Source organism: Gavialis gangeticus, unplaced genomic scaffold, assembly GCF_001723915.1.
Source record: "Gavialis gangeticus isolate Ggan-Ray unplaced genomic scaffold, GavGan_comp1, whole genome shotgun sequence".
Lineage (NCBI taxonomy): Eukaryota > Metazoa > Chordata > Crocodylia > Gavialidae > Gavialis > Gavialis gangeticus.
Window position 1 is genome coordinate 73,755,747 of NW_017729034.1, and position 20,445 is coordinate 73,776,191.

The 20,445-nt window shown below is 42.8% G+C and overlaps 1 protein-coding gene across 5 annotated transcripts in view; it reads right to left on the reverse strand.

Moving 5' to 3' along the window:
• Positions 1-20,445, reverse strand: part of ARID1B (AT-rich interaction domain 1B) — a 583,022-nt gene that overhangs the window by 97,361 nt on the left and 465,216 nt on the right. For 3 of the 5 annotated variants that reach the window (XM_019526890.1, XM_019526887.1, XM_019526885.1), the window contains 2 exons: positions 13,225-13,552; positions 9,941-10,069 (listed from right to left, as the gene is read on the reverse strand). In XM_019526890.1, the coding sequence (XP_019382435.1) occupies positions 9,941-10,069; positions 13,225-13,552 (457 nt within the window). The remainder of the gene's footprint in view (positions 1-9,940; positions 10,070-13,224; positions 13,553-20,445) is intronic. The other 2 variants (XM_019526889.1, XM_019526886.1) reach the window with 1 other exon arrangement.

The window sequence follows — 20,445 nt, forward strand, 5'->3', positions numbered from 1 at the left end:
ATGTTGTAGCCCAGGAGCTTGAGTTTTCTGTTCGTAGTTTTATAAGACCGGAGGACCGAGTGAGTAGAGAGTGGGAGTAATGAGGCCCTGTGAAGAGGGGGCATGAAGTGGGCCCCAGTGAGTAGGGGGCTTGAGAGTAGGTCCTGCTAACATGGGGGCTGAGTTAGGTCCAGACAAGCCTTCGGGTGCCTGAGGCTACAGGTGGGCTGGAGGCCGACAGAGTGGGGCGGCTGAGGAACTGCCTCAGACAAACAACGGGGCAAGTCCAGAGCCCTGACAGAGCAGCTGGGTGAAGGACCCAATGAGAGACCAGAGCCAGAGCCAAACCAGTGTTTTTCAAACTGCCCAGCGCTCACGGATGAGGACAGCAGGAGATGCCAGAGAGGCCGTGTGCTTGCTGGCTGGGGAGTGCAACGAAGCAAGCCCAAGGACCCTCTGGGTGAGGGCAGGGTGAGTGTGGCCCTGAGGAAAGGAAGGGCGGTATGAGTGTGGTCCCACAAAGGGGCGATAAGCAAGATACCACATGAGAGGCAGTGGAGAAAGAGAGGCCTCAGTAAGAGGAAGGTGGTATGAGTGTGACTCGGAATAGGGCAGAAAGCGAGAGGCCTAACATTGTGATGATTTGGGCCTGGCCTCAGGCCGGAGCCTAGCACAGCTGTTAGGAACATCTGGGAGGCTTGGGATGCAGTACAGGGATGGTTGGAGCTGTATACATAGGCCCAGGAAGCCAGGGCATTGAAAGGGCAGCCTCCCACCTAATTAAGACCATAATTATCTAACAACAAGGCATGGCAAGTGAGAGAGGCGGGTGGCATGCCCAGAAGCAGGTGGGAGACTAGCACTGGGGCTGGTTGGGGAGCTCCCACTTAGCCACATATGCATTCAGCAGTAATCAATTTTTTCTTTTTTCCCTGCAGTCCAGGATGAGACGGCAGTGCATATTCAGTGCTGCACAGGTAACTGGGGATGGCAGCAACACATCCACTTATGAAATCTTATCCCAAGGCAGTGAGGATGCTGATTTTGTTCCAGACATGGGAGATTGTTCATAGCAAGACGACCATGTGTCTATGGAAGTTTCATCCAGCTCAGATGAGGAGGAGTTGGTGCCACAAACAGAAGTGATGCCAACACTTCCAGTGGAAAAGGGAAGAGGACCAGCCTGGGGCCACCACGGAAGACCAAGGACAGCTACAGCAGAACGTGGAGCAAAACCACTGCCACCACCCCCAGAAAACATTGCAGATGATGATACCTTTAGAGGAAGGAATGGCAGAGTGCGGGGAAAAAAGTTCACAGTTAATACATCATCAGAGAACAGCCAAGGACATAGTCCATGAAAGTGCTGGGCCAACAAGAGAAAGTAATAAAGACACAGTGGTGGAAATGGTCCACCCGTTTCTTTTACAAGATATCATGACTGTTATCATAAAAGAAACAAACAGAGGCAGAAAGAAGATTCTGGGAGCCATCCTGAAAACAGAAAGGAATGGAGAAAGCTCAACGAAACAGAGCTGAAAGTCTACATTGGCCTCCCACTGCTGAGTGGCCTATACCACGGTGGTCACAAGGCACTGCAGGAGTTGTGGGAGCAATGCATCAGGCGTCCACCTTGAGTTTAAAATGATTCCATCAAATCACCAACTACCTGAGATTTGACAACAAACCGAGATGTGAGGAAAGGATCTAGTGGCCTGTTACAAACTAGTCAGGGGGGACCAGCAGGCACTGGGGGAGTCCCTGTTCCCCTGAGCACTACCAGGTGTGACTAGAAATAACAGTCACAAGCTGGCAGAGGGTAGATTTAGGCTAGATATCAGGACGTGCTACTTCACGGTCAGGGCGGTTAGGATCTGGAACCAACTTCCAAGACAAGTGGTGCTGGCTCCTACCCTGGGGGTCTTTAAGCAAAGCTAGACAATCACCTTGCTGAGGCCGTTTGACCCCAGTACTCTTTCCTGCCATGGCAGGGGGTCGGACCTGATGATCTGCTCAGGTCCCTTCCGACCCTACCAACTATGAAACTAAGAAAGGAGAGCTGTGGACAAGCTTGCTGCCTTCTGAGATACTTGGACACAATTTGTGGAGCAGCTCAGGAAATGGTATATTCTAGGAATACACCTGACGGTTGATCAGCAACTTATTGCGTTCAGGGGTTGCTGTCCCTTCAGATAGTATACGCCCAGCGAGCATGCCAAATGCGGCTTGAAAATTTGGTGGTGCTAGGACACAGCAACATCATTCCCCCTGCCTGGAGACATCTACCTGGGGAAGCAACCAGAAGCTCCACGCCAAGGTAATCTAGGTACCCAGGTCATTGAAAAACTGGTTCATCCCTGATACCAGATGAGAAGGAATATTGTGGGTGACAATTTCTTCACAAGTACTGACCTGGCAGAAAGACTGCTACAGCAGGACTTGACCTATGTGAGTACAATTTGGAAAAACAAGGCCGATATCCCAAATGAAATGCAAGCAAATCGAAGAAGGGAAACATTTTCATCCATTTTTGCTTTTGATGGGGAACTCATCCTAGTTTCCTATGTTCCAAAGAAGTCCAAAGTTGTGCTGTTGCTGTGAAGCATGCACCATGACCTGTCAGTGGGTGCAGAGCAAAGAAAGCCAGATATCATCCATGACTACAATAAAAACAAGGGTGGGGTGGATACCTTTGACCACCTAGTCCGTGACCACCTGCAGACTATCAACAGGTGGCCAATCACACTGTTTTTCAATATGCTGGATGTGGCTGCCATTGCCAGCTTCATCATTTGGCTAGGTCACAACACAAATTTGAAGCAAAGATCAGCTTTTAAGAAGACAGCGCCTTTTTTTTTTTTGCAGGAGCTTGGAGAACAGTTGATCAATGGACAAATAAAACAAAGAATGATGGATACAAGTAATCTGTCCAAGTCTGTCAAATCTGGTATGACTGCCCTAAATTACAAATTGTCACAACGCACCCCAGTAGAACCTTCTGCAAGCATGAGTGGACACTGTGCTTTTTGTCCAAGGACAGATGACCTCCAAACCCTTAAACGATGCAAAGACTGTAAGTGATTTGCTTGTGTGCGGCACAGTACATCACTGTTGCTTTGTGAGGAATGCAATATTTAGTTAAAACAGTTAGGAAATATTTTTGGAAGTAATTGTTAGTTTGAAAACACTGAACTGCAGACTTAGCAAATTGTTTATTAGCATTGTGAAACTAAAAAAAAAGTTTAAATTTTGTTCATAGTTCTAGTTAATATTTTGGGTTCAAATCATCATAAATACTCTTTCAAACAATCTGTAAGTTTAATAAATAGTTTATGGTACATTTATACTGTTGTCACTGGTTCCATTTATTCAAGCAGGTGGGGTAACAAGTTATCCCATGAAAACAACAACGGTTATGGTTTCATGACAATGGATGAGGGTTAAAAAAAAAATCCATCAATCTTGGGTTAGCAGCTCGAAGTGGAAAACCCAGTGACAACTATCATTAATCCCTAAATCACATAAACTTTGTATATATAGAAATCACTTCAACCCATCACTGAAATACAGTCAATTTTGAGCAAAAGCACAGCAGCCATTTAGAAATTCACAGAAATGTCATTTAGGCCAAGAAGCAAATACTACTTAGTTGAACTAAAACTATAGTGGGATTTTTTTTTTAAACAGAATACATTTTCCCAAAGTGAAATATGTTTCCTGGGTATCCAAGACTAATACATGGGACAAGGCTCCTTTTAATTCAACTGTATATGTCCCCTTCAAAAAAATCAAGTCTGAGAGTCCTTGGAGGGGATGGGGGGAGGTGAGGAGGGAAGAAGAGGGGGGCAAGGGAGAGAAACACCTTGAGACTTTAGAGCTGTGAAAGCCATGAAATACAACAAGAATAACTCCTTTACAGTGACTGAATATTAATTTTATAAAGAAGATTGGGCAGAAGGATCCTTTCTATTCTAGGGGCCTATTTATTTCAAAGGCAATACATGAAATGCCTCCAATTATGGCCACCAGTTGCTGTCTTAGCTCAGTTTACTTTGGGGATTTCACAGTTGGCAGCCTTGCATCCAAAAAAGGGCTGTCTGAATAAGTGCAGAAACCTGAATGAGTACTTAACCTCCCTGCACTTCACAGCTCTTCCCAGTAGAGAAAAACAGCACCTCCAAGCTCAAAGGAAGATGGGAAACAATGGGAAACTCTGCGCTTCACCCCAGGGATAAAAAAGTGGTTTTATTGCAGCACTTCAAACCTTTCTGCTATATAAGTAGTGCATGTCACAAGTGTGTTTTTAAAATCATGATTTTAATTTTAAACCTAACTTGCAAAATTAAAAGGGTTAAAGTAGCAGAAATTGTGGAAAAGAACGCTTTAGCTTGGACTTAATGTTTGGAAGATATTTTTGTTTTAATTTAGATATTTTTAAAATTTATTCACCCTCTCCTCCTTTTTTTCTTTGACATTTTAATGCACTATGTCCATTACTATATTTCCTCACCAGTGGCTTCTAGTCCATCAGCAATGCTGCATTATCCTGGCTGTAGAGAAAATAATACAGAAAAAGTGCTTTGCTGGCACCAACAACATGAAATATGAATTATATATATACAGCATTGGAGAAACGCTGATGGAGGGTTTGTGTGCGTCAAATATATATGCGTAGATATAAATATATATATATGCGTAGCTATACACACACATATACACTAAAAAAAACCCATCATACAGAACATATATTCTGATCTTATTTACAATGATCTCAACTAGGGGAGCACTGATAGAGATTTTTGGGGCCAATACCAATATCCAATTATTAAGGAGGCATATCGGCTGATACTAATCTGATTTCCGATATAGCGCAGAGAGCTGCATCCAGCTGGTAAATCCATTGTGGTGGCAGGGGAGGGGGGCAGATCAACCCCCGCTTGTGGTGAGGGAGGGGGCAGGGACAGGCACTGCCTGGCTGGGACGCAGGGCACAGGTATGGCTTGTGGGGTGCGGGGGGCAGGGAGGGGGGGGAATGGCCCCTGCCACTGCTGTGCAAGGCGAGCAGGTGGCCTGCAGCTTTGGGCTGAAGCTGGGCTTGGAGCAGGGCCTACAGACGAGGCTGCAGCCACCGAAAATTTCGCCATAACTCCCTCCCAGTGCCATGCACCTAGCACAGCCCCGTCTCTTCCTGGCTCAACCTCCACCTCCTCCCATGTGCCAGGAAGAGCTGGAGCTGTCAGGCGTGTGGCAGCAGTGCTGGGAGGGAGCCGCCCAGCCTCCTGATGAGCCACACCTCTGTCCCACGCCCCACATGGGGGGAGGCAGAGGTTGAGCCAGGAAGAGCCAGGGCTGTGCTAGGTGTGCATTGGCGCTGAAAGAGAGCTATGGTGAAATTTGGAGTGGTTATAGACCCCTCCATAGCCCCTGCTCTAAGCCCAGCCCCCAGAGAGAAGAGCCCGGCTCCAGCCCGCCCGCTCACCCTGTGCAGATCTGGGGGCACATGCGCCCCACCCCCCTCCCTGCCCTCCCAGGGTGCACATAGCAGTAGGAGCCACACTCCCCACAAGCTGCACCTCTGGCTGAGCAGCACCTCCCCCCGCCCCCCCTCCTGCCCTGCGGGGGGGGGAGGGGTGTTGATCTGCGCCCCCCGCCTCCTCTCCTTCCACCACACCAGACTTACCAGCTGGAGGCAGCTTTTCACGCTGCCAGGCTGTGCTCCTCGATGCCTGAGTGCTGCACTGCAGCTGCACGCACACACTAGAATTTATCGGCCAAATTATCTGCCTCATCAAATAGTGTTAATATGCTAGTGTGCAGTATTATTACGCTACTGCGAAGCAGTGTCACTAAAAAGACATGCACCAGCACTACTGCACAGTAATGCTGTTTATTGCGTTCTGATTTAGAACTTGATTATACAAGTACTAAACTTAATGTGTAGTAACTACAGTGCATTAATGAACGTGTAGATGCACTCCCTATGCATCTATAGATGGTCCTTTACCACATTCTGTCCATCAATTATGGACATATGTGCTATCTCTTCATTAAAGAAAATAAATGTGTCTGTTTTTATCCTACATATACTGGCACCAGCACTGCTACTGCATCATGCTACACACATTTTCATTGTTAACTCTAAAAGGGTCCATGCGGCCTGCCAGGCAAACTGTGGATGAGCCAAGGAGTCTAAAAGCTTAGCAGCCTTGACTCTACTATTAAATACTTTTTCCAATAGCCTGTGCTGAAAATTCACCCTGGGGCCCGAGAGCCAAGCTAGGCTTCATTCCTTCTTCTGCACTAACAACATTAAAAATCCTGTAACCTAGGTTAATCACTCTGTTACCCCAGAGTGTGGGGCCAGGGCGTAGGGCAGAGCTGTGATCTGCTTTCTGTATACCCATCTGCAGAACTGGAACCCACTGCAGGGACGTGCAAGCAGTGGATCATGGCTTTGCCCCAGCCCTGCGCTGTCACCAGCCCCTGATCCCAGCCCTTGCCCTACCCATCCCATTCTGGGATGCTGTTTCCCGCCCACCCGCACCCCATCTGAGTAGGAAAAAGAGCCACTTACGGCGTTTTAGTGAGTTGTGTGCAGGGAGCAGGATACTGACCTGGTCTGCAACAGGTCACCAGAACTCCCTGTGTGGCCTTTGGGTCCAAATAACTGCCCACTGCTGAGCTAGGTGTGTGGCTAAAATTAGATGCTAACCTAGAAGGAAGCAGGCTTTGGCCTGTTGCCTAGGGCCTGTTTTGAATGAGGCAGAACTTTTTCATTACATGGCATTTTCCAGCTAAAAACTACTAAATACAAGAGACTGTGGCTCAGCCTCCAAAGGAAGGATGCAGAAAGGACTGGATAATGCCTGACTTATGGGGTGGTGGTTAGAGCACCCTATTAGGAAGCCAAAGACACATAGGTTCAAATTCTCATGGACAAGTGGGGGTGGGCTGAGAACCCAGGTCTTGAGTTTTCTAAGCAAGTGCCCTAACCACTTTGCTAAAGGAAAGAAGGCCTCCCTGCCATTTTTCTAGGACATATGCTCAGATATATGTACAGAAGCATGTAGCTGTATATCTGCCTGGCCAGTGTGTAGCCCAGCACATGCTCAGTCTACATGTACGGGTTTACACCCTACTAAAGCACAAAGTGAGTGCAAAAAAGGAACAGGTAGACAGCTTGAAAGCTGAAATTTTGATACACAAAGGGAAAGAAAATGTCATCTTTAGACACCCAGTAGATTGAACAGAAGCTGGCTCTAGGGATCTATATAAACAACACTTTTAAAATGGCCAGGTTATAAATGGCCACACTGGTTCTCACATCCTCAATTCAGTTGATAATGCAGTGACAGGTATGATTGTTCCTCATGTGAGCACCTGAGCTCACTTCCAATTAGCTAGTTCAAATACTGAGAGTAGTGTAGCTGCGGCACCATGGATTGCAAAGCTGGGTAATACTAGGGCAATTAGTTTGCGCTGAATTCCATTCTCCTATGGCACCACTGCTAGAAGTACCAGAGCTTGCTAGTTTAAAGCTAATCCAGCTACATCTACCCAAATCTTTAGTCACAACTTACTTTGCCATATTTATATACCAACAAAATGCCACTCAGAAGCAACAGAAACTCTGAAAGCATTTTTGACAAGTGTCTACTTCCAAAGGCCTCAGCTAATTTTAGATGCCAAGTGTTAGACAGTTGGGGCTTGATTCTCTGGAGTAAAAAGTGATGGCCTGCTACAACAGCAATACTCAATGGCAGTTCTGGGTGTTCAGAACTTGTGAGAATTTGACCCAAAAACCTCAAATTGGGTACCCAAAAATTGAAGAACTTAAAATTAACAGACTCTTGAAGATTTAAGCTGAAATTTATGTGCTGCCTTTTGTGCCCAAAGCGTAAAGCAAGGACCAAAAATAGCCAGGTAAATGGCTTGAAAGCTGCCATTTAGACACACAAATGGAAACAGAATTTCATCTTCAGACTACATTGATAGTAAAGGAGTTGGCTCTGGGTGTCTTTTTTTTTATTTTTTATTGTGAGCTCCTTGTATCCATCCATAGCAAATGCAGAGATCTGTGCACACAGAAACAGTCTACTTATCTATAATATAAGGACTGCTGAAATCGTAATTTGATGGAGAATTAACTCTGTCAAACACTCTGTTCCTCAAAGGCCCCTAACTACTCTCTACGTCTCCAACAATGGAAACATAATTTGGGAACTGATGTAAAAATGGAAGCCTTTCTATTGACTTCAGTGGGCAATTAATTAGGCTAGTACGGTAAGAGTTATGAGATCAACTTAAAACCAAACTAAGATATAAAATAAAAGACGACACCTCTTTACAAACTCTCCACACTTCCACCCTGAAGGCAGGAGGAATAATTGTATGTAACAGTAAAGAGTTATTTTGCAGTGTTTGCTGTACATAAGACGCACCATACTGGGTTAGACCAATGTTTCATCTAGCCTGGTATCCTGTCTCCAACAGTGGCAATAGTGGATGCTTTAGAGGGAGACCACTAAACCAGGTATATCTAGTGATCTATCCCTCTGATCATTACCCTCCCTGGCATTTACCATCATTAGAGATGCCACAGGAAACATCTTCGACTGTTCTGTAAGTTATGTAGGCCGTGCAGAAACATTCTTGGCAAAATGGATTCCTGAAATCATGGCTACTGGTGCTTCACAAAGGGGCTGGAGAGAGCTTGCCTTCTTTTAGCTCTGACATACCAATTTTCATTCAGGAAATACTGGGTTATATGCATAAGATAGACTAACATATGTGATTTAACCTTACAGGAAACATAATTATTCTGTAGGCTATAGGAAACAATGCAAGGACAACACAGGGCAGGTTAAATCAAATGCTGAAGTATACTGTGTAAAAGCACACCTAACCCATTCCCTCTCTTCCCTCCCTCCCCTTTTAACCTTTTTTTATCTTTTTTAATTAAAAGGGTGGTATTCTGTGCTAGAGAAGATACCTAGATATATCGGACTGAGTCTCAGATCTTGATCAGCCAGCTCTTGTTAGCTAACATTGATTTTCTGCCCCAGTGGAAGTGATTTTACTCTGATGCATGCTATTTAAATTCATTTTACACAGTTGCTTAATGTGGCTTGGCAAGAAACAGGCAAACCAGCTTTCTATGTCTAAATGGCACTCCTGAGTTGGTAAAGGACAGATCCTGGGGATTAGCAGCTGAAGATAAATGTTTCTTCCCCCACTGATATTTCGCTACTGATTCAAGGAGCTGACCTTGAAGGGACCACAGCCAATTTACACATAAGGACTGCCATGTAACTATAATTGGGACCTGCTCATTTTGTTTCCTTATAACTCTTTATACAGAAATACCTTTTAAAGGAATAAAGAACCAATATGTAACACTCCTCAGCAAGGGGGACTGAGAGAAATCTTTCAAACATACTCCTTCAACTATGATGAAGTTAGACCTTTTGTAAGAGCCATTAATAAATTCTGTCATCACTTTTGCAATAAGTCACCTGTCAAAAAAAGGGATGGTGCTAGTAATGTCAACAACAGCAACAACAGCAGCAACACAGTCATGAAAACAACATTGCACAGCACTGTTCCTAGACATAAATGACAACAGCGATGTGGAGGAGGGGGAGAAATGATGCCTGGAGTGGGAGAGATTTCATTCTTTTTGAGTGATGAAGTTCTTCATTTCCCTCTCAGGCATGAAGGAAACAGAGCCATGCTGAAAGCCATGCAGGGCATACGTGAGTGAGTGACATGCAAATTTTCATCATATTGTCATGGTGGAGTTAGTAAAAACAAAAATAAAAATCAAAGCCCCCTCATGATGCAGATATGTATAATTCTTTCACTTGATTTTGTATTCCTTCAGCAGCCAGATGGCATGTTCATAAACATTAAAAAAAATTGCCAAGGTCCCACAGCAAATCCAGTTTACATTGCTACCTACCCGTACTGATCAGGCTGGTGCATCATGGGAGCCTGAGCGTTGCCATAGTTGGGGTGCTGTGAAGAAAACATGGGGCGTCCGCCAGCCCCAGACTGGCTGGGATAAGCAGGCGACCTAATGTATGGTGGCCTAAAGCAGAACAAAAGAACAGCTTCTTTGGATTTGCTCTGTATCACAAGTAGGAATCACTCTGCCAACTATATTCCTTCCATATAAAAGTATGGAGGGTTTGTGGAACAGCCAAAAGCCATAACGCTTATTCCCATACAATGAATAAAATTGAAGAGAGGGAGGCTATGTTTTAAACTCTTCGGCATAAGAAAGGATGGATAGATTTCACCTCATTTGTACTCCTTTTGCAATATTTGCAAGAAAGTCCAGATGATCCCATGCTCCTGTTACAGGTATTGGATCACTAGCATGGGCAGTATGTGATGAAAAGGCTTTGAAATGGTGCATTTTGACCAGGCAAAACTAAAAACTGAAAGCAAGTCTTACAAAACTGACTTGGGAGGAAGGCATGTGGTAGTAGCGGGAAATCTATTAACTTGGTTCTTAATCTAACACCAGGCACTACTGCCAGAGTATAAAGTGAATCACAACCATATATTTTTCTTTTATTACAATCAATTATTTTCCTTTTAATTAAGAGCAAACATACTTATGCTAATATAAATAAAACGCTCCTGCAGTTGCAGCACTGGCCCATTCATTCTTCCCTGTCCAACCTACTAGACTATACCAAAAAGCAGACTGAAAGAACCAGATTTTTGTAAGTCTTAGGCTAAAAACAGACAACGAGCTTGATTTGGATTTGAGCACTTTATTTGGCAGCAAACCCCAGACCTTACAGAAGGACAAGCACACACTGTCCCACAAAAAGTACCTGTGAATTATCCAAATTAATATTTTGCCTGGAAACAATCATGGCCAATTCAAATAGATTGCCATTTAACCCTCCTGTGTAAACCACTGTGCCCTGGACCAACACTGGATTAAACTAGGTGCCTGTTTTTAGCCTTACTAAAGATGCCCCTTAAAACAATCAAGTCAAGCAGAACTGCTGGTTCATAGACTTCCACAGGAGCCTAATCTGCTTAATTAAAAGGTAGTGTGGTTTTATTTTACTACAAGGGAAGATAAAAGACTCAATATATTATTTTAAAGAAGTTTCCCTAACACTTAGCACCACCTGCATTTCAAACCCACAAAACAAGAATAATATATAAAGAACCAGTTTAGTTTCCTATTTCTTTCTGACATCCATCTTCAAATTATTGCATCTCACAACTACCAAAAACTCTTTTATAGGCCATACATTAGTGTTATTTTATAAATACATATATGTATACTAAGGATGTGTATGTGTGCGCACGCATGTATATAGAAATATGCTTAATATACAAATGCATATAAACTTCCATACATATGACAATGGAACCAGCTTGTAATAACCCTCAGGTATAAATGAAACTCCTTTTGCTAGTGAAACAGTAAAAGTACCAGTAACTGTTTCAATCCAGTGAAACATGGGATTTTCTTCTATTAAAAATGTTCTGAGAAAAAACATCTTTGCTGCAGACACTGAAGCTAGGTACAGACATTCAAAAAGCCTGAGGCAGGATTGATCTAAGTTACGTGGTTTTCTGTAAGTGGTATAGTTTAGATTGGCAGTGAACAGAACACACATTCACCCTTTGGTGTGTGTTTGGGGGGGGGGGTGGCAAATTTTAGACTGGGGCCATTATTTTTAAGCCAGTCTGTATGTGCCAAACTTCAGTTCTGTTATGGGTATAGACTGGTTTCTGATCACTTACACTGGTAAAATGTAATGTCTGTACCTGGCCTTAGGCACCTTAAGATTACTTAAGAGTTCAACTACTGCTTTGCCACAACCAAATGAACACAGGACAGCATGTAGCTGCACTGCTCTCAGGAGTACAGGAAACAGGCCTGTGACTAAGGGCACTTATACACATGACGGATCTCTGCCCTGACATGTGCTAATTAGGTTGAGTAGGTTGGAGTGTACTAATGAGCCCGCTTCAGCAGCCTCTGTATCACATGTATTCAGTGTTCTCACATTTCAAAATGGTGGCAAGAGCGCTTCATCTAAAGCTCAAATGAGCTTTAGTTAAAGCACCCCCAATGCCATTTTTAAGTGCAGGATGCTGAATACATGTGATGTTGTGGGTGCTTTAATTAGAGGACCTTTCAGAGCTGCTCTAATTAAAGCGCCCCCCAGCTCTACCTTGGAGCATGCGTATAGACACCCTAAGAATTTATGGCTACATGGAACAATGCAGTCCTACCTGAGCTAGCTTTGAACTGTAATGAGTTTATGTGCTGAAGGCAGTATACCCAGAGTAATATGTTACTCTGCTTAGGATTATTAGCCTGAGCAGAGTTGCACCAATGTGGCTATAATGCTTCTGATACCTCAGGTTAGCTTGTTCAGAGATACCTTGAGTTTCTCTACATGGCACTGCTCCGTGGTTAGACTTGGCAAAGACTGCTTCTCCTTCTTTGCCAGCTTAGCTGTGCTGGCATTTGTGTTGGGGAAAAGCCAAAGGCCTTACAATCCTACAGCCTGCCTTCCCACCTACGTAGGAAATGGGAACTTTGGGAAATTAAACCCTCGCCTTGTGCAGCTAACATGGGCAGTAAATACAGGAACACATTACTGCAGGAGAACACATTCTAGCCCACGGGCAGGCAATTATTTTGGGTGGAGGGCTGCTTAGTGAGTTTTGGCAAGCCATCGAGGGCTGCATGACAGGCAGCCAGGGGCAGATAAATATTAATTTTCTAATCTTTTTAGGGGCCCTGCAGGCTGGATAAAATGGCTTGGCAGGCCGCATCTGGCCAGTGGGCCACATTTTGCCCACCCCTGTTCTAGCCCTATAGCAGCTACAGAAGAGGGCTTCATTGGATATATAAACAATCTCAATTTTATATTGCAAGGGCTTGGGCTTGGCTCTTGGTGTCACTATAACCTTGGGAGCTTTCCCAAAAGCCCACAGAATTAGAAACCATATTGGAAATGGCCAATCATCTCCACTGTCATATTTGTTCTTTGCAAGGACAGTTTACAAAAATGTAATAGTACTACATGCTCCCCTAACATTTAAGCCATTTGTTCTTTCACATCCTCCCTTGTCCCAGAAGGGTTAAGGCATATTAATATGTAAATATACATACACATCACTGTTATATTCAGAGCTTCTGGATTAATACAAAGTATCTTTCCATTTATTTAAAATCCTTTCACCTAGATGGCATACCTGCTCTGAGCGGAGTTTGCAGCAGCCTGCATCACTGCAGCAGCTGCCTCCTGTGCCTTACGGTTCACAGTTGGCATTGGTGGGCCCATGCCCGGACCTCCCTGCTGAGACATGCCAGGAGAATTGGGGGTCATACTGCTCATGTTTCCAGGAAATGGTCTGCTCTGCATCCCAGCTGATGGCATCCGTCCCAGGGGCATGGTTCCACAAGGCTGGCTTGGCCCCTGTCCATGCATCTGACTATTGGCATTTATACCCATGCCAGGTCCTGGGCCACTGTAACTCGTGTTGGGCACCCCACTGTATGTTGGTGGTCTGGAATAATTTCCTGAATAAAAAAACAAGCACAGAGAAAAATGTAAATTTTTGATTCAGTGTTTCCACTTCAGAAGTTGCCTGCTGGAAAATCCTTTGTACAGTTAAATAAACTGAGCATCACAGGACACACGTAAGAATTTCTAATAATTCTTAGCACATTACTTCCCATATTTGTCAGCCAAAAATTATTTAGGATAGTGAGAATATAGAAGTGCACATCCTCCCAAGTGTTAACATGTGTTGTCCAGAAATGTGTCATTCACCAAAGAGACACCTGGCATAAAATAAGTTCATTATATACATTCATTTCTAGTTCAGCTTCTTTCTTTTCTTTTGTCATTTCACAATCTGAGTTTTCATCCTCCTGTAATTCTACCACAGGGGTCTTTACATTAGAGTCCTGCTACTAAACATTCTGCTCTGGCCATTCTGTTCATTTATAACAGATAAATGTACCAGTGCTGACCCCTTCCAAGGTCTTTAAGAAACTTTCCACTCCCCTTCTCTCTTTCAGATGCCAGGCAGAACTCAGTGTCCTACCAAGTTCTTCACTGTACTTATCAGCTATTCAGCGTTTCAAATGTTCACTCTTTCTCCACTCTAGCTGTCCGTCATCTAGCTGCTGTCCTTAAACAATTGTGCTGTTTATGATGCAGAGGACTGTTTGAGATTCTGTGGACTATAGGCATTTATACACATACATTTGTCTGCTCCAACATGGAGATCTGGCGTGTTGGAGCAGATTCTATTAATTGAGTCTGCTCCGCATGAGAGCTGATGCACCCGGTGCTGCATTGCATGCATTTGTATAAATGGTGAAATGCTCATCGGTGCTGAGAAAATGGTGATGGTACACTTTTGAACTAAAACACCTTTGATACATTTTAGTTCAAAAATACAATGCCACCATTTTCTCAGTGCTGATGTGCATTTTGCTATTTATACAAATGTATGCGCTGCAGCGCTGGGTACTTTTAAAAGCGCCTGGCACTGCGGTGCAAGCATGTGTACAAATGCCCTATATGCCTGTATGTGATTTCTGAGGCATAAAACCCTGCACGATTTATAGCTGTCCACTAAAAATACATACCTAGGACACATGTTAAAATGTACCAGGTATCCCACAGAACTGGAGTATGGCTCTCAAACACATAATTACGCCCAAACATTAATACCTCTCTCTATCTTTACCTGAAGTCTTTCACAGCTGCATGAGGTAGAAAAAGACTTAGTATTTAATATAACATTTTACATATGCCAATTTTTAAAATTTTTTTATTTTTTACAAACATTAATGAATCTTCAACAATATCTAAGCCAACACACTTTCCTCTTTATATTTAGACAAAAAATTATTCTGGAACACCTTCTTCATTTTAAGTTGGTATGTTTATGATTTGGCAGCATCAAGAAGCAGTTTATTACTTAAAGGGTATATCTATGGTAGGAAACAAATACACTTATTACAACAGTAGTCAGCAACAGCACAAAGTTGTGCAGGTAAAAAGGACTTAAGCGTTTAAGAGCCCAGTCTGCAGTCCAAATTACACTCTGGCTACTGCTGATGTGGCTGTATCTTTTGCAGCAGCTCTGGTAATTTGACTACTAATTTTCCTATTGTACTTAAGGCCTAGGAGGAAATGATAGTACACTATTCAGTTTATCTACATAAAAATAAAAATAATAATAATAATAAAAAGACCATGAGAGAAGAAAAGATGGACTTGATAGAAAAGCATTTTAAAGGAATATATATTTAAAGGAAAAGCCCACATTTCACTGACTTGTTCATCAGCTTTGCAATATCTTTTCCCATCACCCCCAAGTGACTGGAGATACAGCTCAATTCCTCCCTAAGCGGTAACTCAGAGTATCATGCCCTGACTCTTCCCCAATATCCCCATGCTTATTTAAAGGATACAATCCAGTGAAGTCTTCCTCTGAAATCAGGAACTAAGATGTTCCTTTACCCACCCTGCTGCCCAACAGGGAAATGGAATACAATACTTCCCCCACCCCACTCCTGTTTATATTAAAAAAGAAACTTATTCAGTCATTGTTTGAATGCACGTGCAATTAATTTATACAATCATGCTGTTTCACTCTATCTTGTTCACCCCACCTGCTCACACTGCCACTCATAAGTGACTCATTTGGTAACAAGCTTTCGACAGTGAAAACATATGTGACCTATGCTTTCCAAGGAAATTAAATAACACTTTACTCTTGTTTTAGAAACCAAGTATTTATGTGTGGTTGTTTCATAGAAGGATCCCCACAATGCAGCTGAGCAAGTATGACAATCTCCAGATGTAGCTGTACTCTGCATTCAGTGTCCCATTACTTTTTTTCATCCTTCAGTCATAGACACTGTCAACTGACATTTCTGTTCAGCGAGCAATCACTCTTGAAGATAATCTTGGTGATTGTTGCCTCTTGCAGCCATATTTCTCCAGTCAAAATCAGGTGGCCACCAAGGGAAGAGCTTGTTAGAATTTTCCATTTTCTTGCTTAACATTAAGCTGGTAACACAGCACTCAGCTACTACTCCAGTTTTCAGACTTCCTGGTATCAACAAGACTTATGCAATAGGGTGGAGGCAAAGCCACACAAACACAATGTATAGCATACAAATGCATATTGCAGGCACACTGCACATAAAACACTTTCCAACCAAGAGCAAGTTCAGCCCTTGTATTATAATACATAGAACTCCCACAAAGGCAATGGGAACAACTGTTGCTTCAGCTTATATCCAGGTTGAATCTTGCTTCAAATTTGTATCTTTCTTATTTCTCTTCCTCTCGCTCTTTCATCAACTGGATTTGACAGAGCAGCATTCAACAGCAGACGGGAGGACCAAGCATCATTGTTCTATTTTGACGCTATATTATATCACGGAGAGAACATTTCTACTTCTCTCTTTTTCTGGCTTCTGCAATTAAAAATCACACACAAAAACAGAGGAATCTTCTCCATAAACACATGTGGCTCAGTTAAAATAGTTTCTAATCCTTCATCTCCAGGGCAAGTGTACAGGGCAATGATATCTTTTCAGAAAGGAAAACACTTTTCAATGTTTGTTCCGCTGGTTTTTGTTTGTTTGTTTGTTTTGCTAAGCATTTCCCCAGTCCTATAAGTACTGGCTATTCTTACACCTTTCCCAGACCATAAAAAAGGCAAAAATAAAAGCCAAGCAAAATATAAGAGAAAAAGCCAGGGATGAGGAGTGCAATCTTATTTCCATGTTTCTCTAATAGATTAGTAATTTGTTGGCAGTGGCTTTGACAGAAAACAGATGGATGCAGCATTAAACACAATGAATGCAGCAGATGCTGGGCCAGCCCACATCAGCTGGACATGTCAGGCAGCCAAGTCCAAGAGCCCACCCTTTTCAAGTGGGTACAAGCCTGGCACAGTAGCTCTGGAGTACTAGTGAGCAACTCCTCCCCTCTGTATCCAGTGGATTTTAGATTCCAGCTCAAATTAATAATTTTAGATTCAAGCAAATTAATAATGAACCCAGAGATGTGGCGTCTCAGACACAGAAGAGAAAGGAACTGAAGTTACCAGCAAAATGATAATTAGAAGTGGAAAAGGGGGAAGAAAAGTAATAAAAAATGCCACCCCCCCTGCCCCTCAAGCCATCCCTATCCAATCCAAACAAGCCCTAGTGAACACAATCATGACCTGCCAAATGCAGAGCAGTTCAAACTTCTGTCTACTTTTCCCAGGTTTTACTGTGTGTGAACTGCAGCTGCAGAATCATGGTCAGTTGTTTTGACACCCTTCCATTTTTAGGCAACTCCAGAGGAGGGGAGAATAAACTAAATATAAAAACCACTCCTGGTTTTAGGAGGCTAAATTAGATTTGTGAGGCTTTATTTTGTATTGTTTTAAGTTTAAAGGGTGGGGACTCAAAAGCATCAGTATTCAGCCTACCTCAGGTCACTTGATTTTACCACCAGTTTCAATGACAGAAGAATTAAGGTGATACTGTGGATTTTGAGAAAATCCCACCCTCAATCATTCTCCAATGAGTTTTCGTTTCTTCTAGTTCTCATATGGTCCATATGACCATACTATGTGAATGTAGCCTTGTCTCTCACTGTACTTCTGGAAAGCAATCTGTCCTTTATTTTTACCATTTATTTATACTGTATTACAGGAGCATGGAGCAGCGAATAATGGACCAGAACATCATCATCTCATCATGAGCAGTGCTGTATGAACAAAGAATGAAAAGAACAGTCCCCATCATGAACAGTTTGCATTTTGACTGTGCTCTCTGTTCCTGGGGAGAGAAATTGTGTGAATTTACGTTAGGTATTAACTGCCCCTCTGTAACACTATGGGCGCGTCTACATGTTCATTAATGCTGTGTAATTACAGTGGATTAACTTTAGTACCTATAACAACAGGCACTAACTTAATGTGCCATAATCGGCACTACTATGCATTATGGCAGATGAACGCTTTTTTGTGATGTTAATGTGCAGTAGACTAAATCAACTGGTCATTACCATGGTTTTTGCCAGCCATGCTAATACGCAGTAGAATTAGTCTTCTGCACAGTAAGCGTCTTGTGTAGACACGCCCTGTGTAAAGCAAAAGTGCACTGTGAATTTGGAGCAAAAGGTGGCAAGGTTTGTGGTGGTTTTTATTTCTGTGGGAATTTTTTCCAGCCGTAGTCTGGCCCTGATAGAATTCTTTCTTCTTAGCAAACAGGCTTTGCCATTACTCTGAACAAAAGCACAATAAATGTGCATGAAGAAAAAGTGAAACGGACTATAAACAGATCAGACCATAAGCAAGAGGCTAATTCCTACAAGCCTGAGCTTACAGGAGTAGTTTTCACTTGTATGAGCAGTTCTATTGGGAAAATAAAGGACTAACCTCTTGAGTAAGGGTTTGCAGAGGTGGACTGACAGATAGGCAACATTTAGCCAATGATTTGACATATATTTAACTTCAAGTACATAAGTGGACCAGTTTTGTTGAATGGGACTGCTCATGTGCTAAAAACGAAGCCTTATGGCTTAAGTGTTCTGCTGGATGAACAAAACAGTGAAATTCAAATCTGAGTCTAAGGAATTCTTCTAGTGTTAATAATTTAAGATCTAACAGGTAGCACAATGATTGTTAAAATACAGTGTTTATCTTCAAAATTGAAGATAACTAATGTAGCATTATTACATGCTTCTCATCGCAGGCATATCCATGTGTACTATAAAAGGTTTTTTTGATTGCTCCACTTTTTATTTCAAATGTGTTTTAAATCTGTAAAGCAGAGGTCAGCAACCTACAGCCCACAGAGCCACTGGATCCTGCAAATGGACATGGGGCTTGGTGGGTGTTTGGCAGCAGGGGGGTTCAACTACACAATTTTGCCTTGTGTTGCAATGGAGAGAAGTACTGGCCAATGGAAAAGGCTGCCTAGTGCTGTTATAAAGTTCCCCCTTTCCAGTCTAATTTTCTATTGTTTGTGCGCTCTGTATAGATACGGACATTTCGTATCTCAAAGAAATATTTAATAAAGTCATCATACAAAGGGAAGTTTTGACTTGACAAGCCAAAGGAGACTTATACTGATCTCTGCATCAGTTTCATCATGTATGTATTGATCGTCAGAAGGGAAATGTTAAGAGCACCAAGGACACATGATGCTTATTAACGCAAAGGAGAACTATCTACTAGAAGCTAAAATATAAACAAACATTTAAATTAAGAAAATAACTGGAAAGGGGATAAGCCACATTCTGCTTAGTAATTCGGAACACTGAATACTATTATTGACATTCACGTTGATGTTTCATCATAGTCAAATTTGCATAGGGAAAACTTATACAGCTCAGAACCTGAAGGCCACTATTTTTATGATCACCAGTCCCAGGGATCACCAAGAGCTGGCTGAAGAGCAAACCTTACGTCCATCATGCTCTTCACTAGGCCCTTTTCAAACTACTTGTTAACGACAATGATGCTCATTCCCCTCTGGTCCTTCAAGTTCACATTTTAATAACCATTTCTTCCTGACCACAGCCCATAAAATCATTACATAGGTACTTTAATCTACAAAGAGATGAGAAAAACTGCTGAACTCAAGAGAAAAAGAAAGTAATATTCGGCACGTTACTTAAATGCATTGATTTAGTATAAAAACCTTCCCATTCAATCAGCTTGGCTAACTAATGTTTTACTGCACTGACACTTGCTATTCCCAAGGATGCAGAATCTCTACAGTAGCAATATGGCTTACAATCGTGATGGTACCTAATAAATTCACTGGACTTTTTACCAGTCAAGATAGCTGCTCACTGTTCAAATATAAGCAAGCATTCCAGCAGTATTTTACAGCAACAAAAATGTTTTCCAGATAAAAGGGATGCACCAGTTAATTGGACTTAAGTCATTTATCTGGGAACCTCCCTGGGAAGCATTACCATATTTACCAGAAACCAAGATGACTTAAAATTTAAGATGACTCCCTAATACTTACATTCTGTACATGGAAAATATCCAGTTTGTTATAATTTTTTAATGTATAGCATAAACTCCCTCTCCCCTCAACCACTGCAGCAAAGAAAGCAGCAACAGGGGGGCAAGTGGCAGAGGGGCAGGTAGCCTGCCTTCTCCTTTGGTCCCTTACTCCACTCACTTTTCTCTTGCTCCTACCCCCCTAGTTACATGCTCCGCCCCACCACCACTTCCCCTGCAGTGGTTCTGGCTCTGGCTCTGGCCACAGCAGCTGCCCTGCTCCTGTATAGTCTCCCGATGCTCCCATCCCTGCACCTCACAATCTCCAGAAGCTACCTTGAACCAGCCTGGCCAGGCAGCAGCAGCTCCAGTGCTGGCCTTGTTACTCAAATCCAAGATGAGGATCCCCCCCCCCCTCCCAAACCC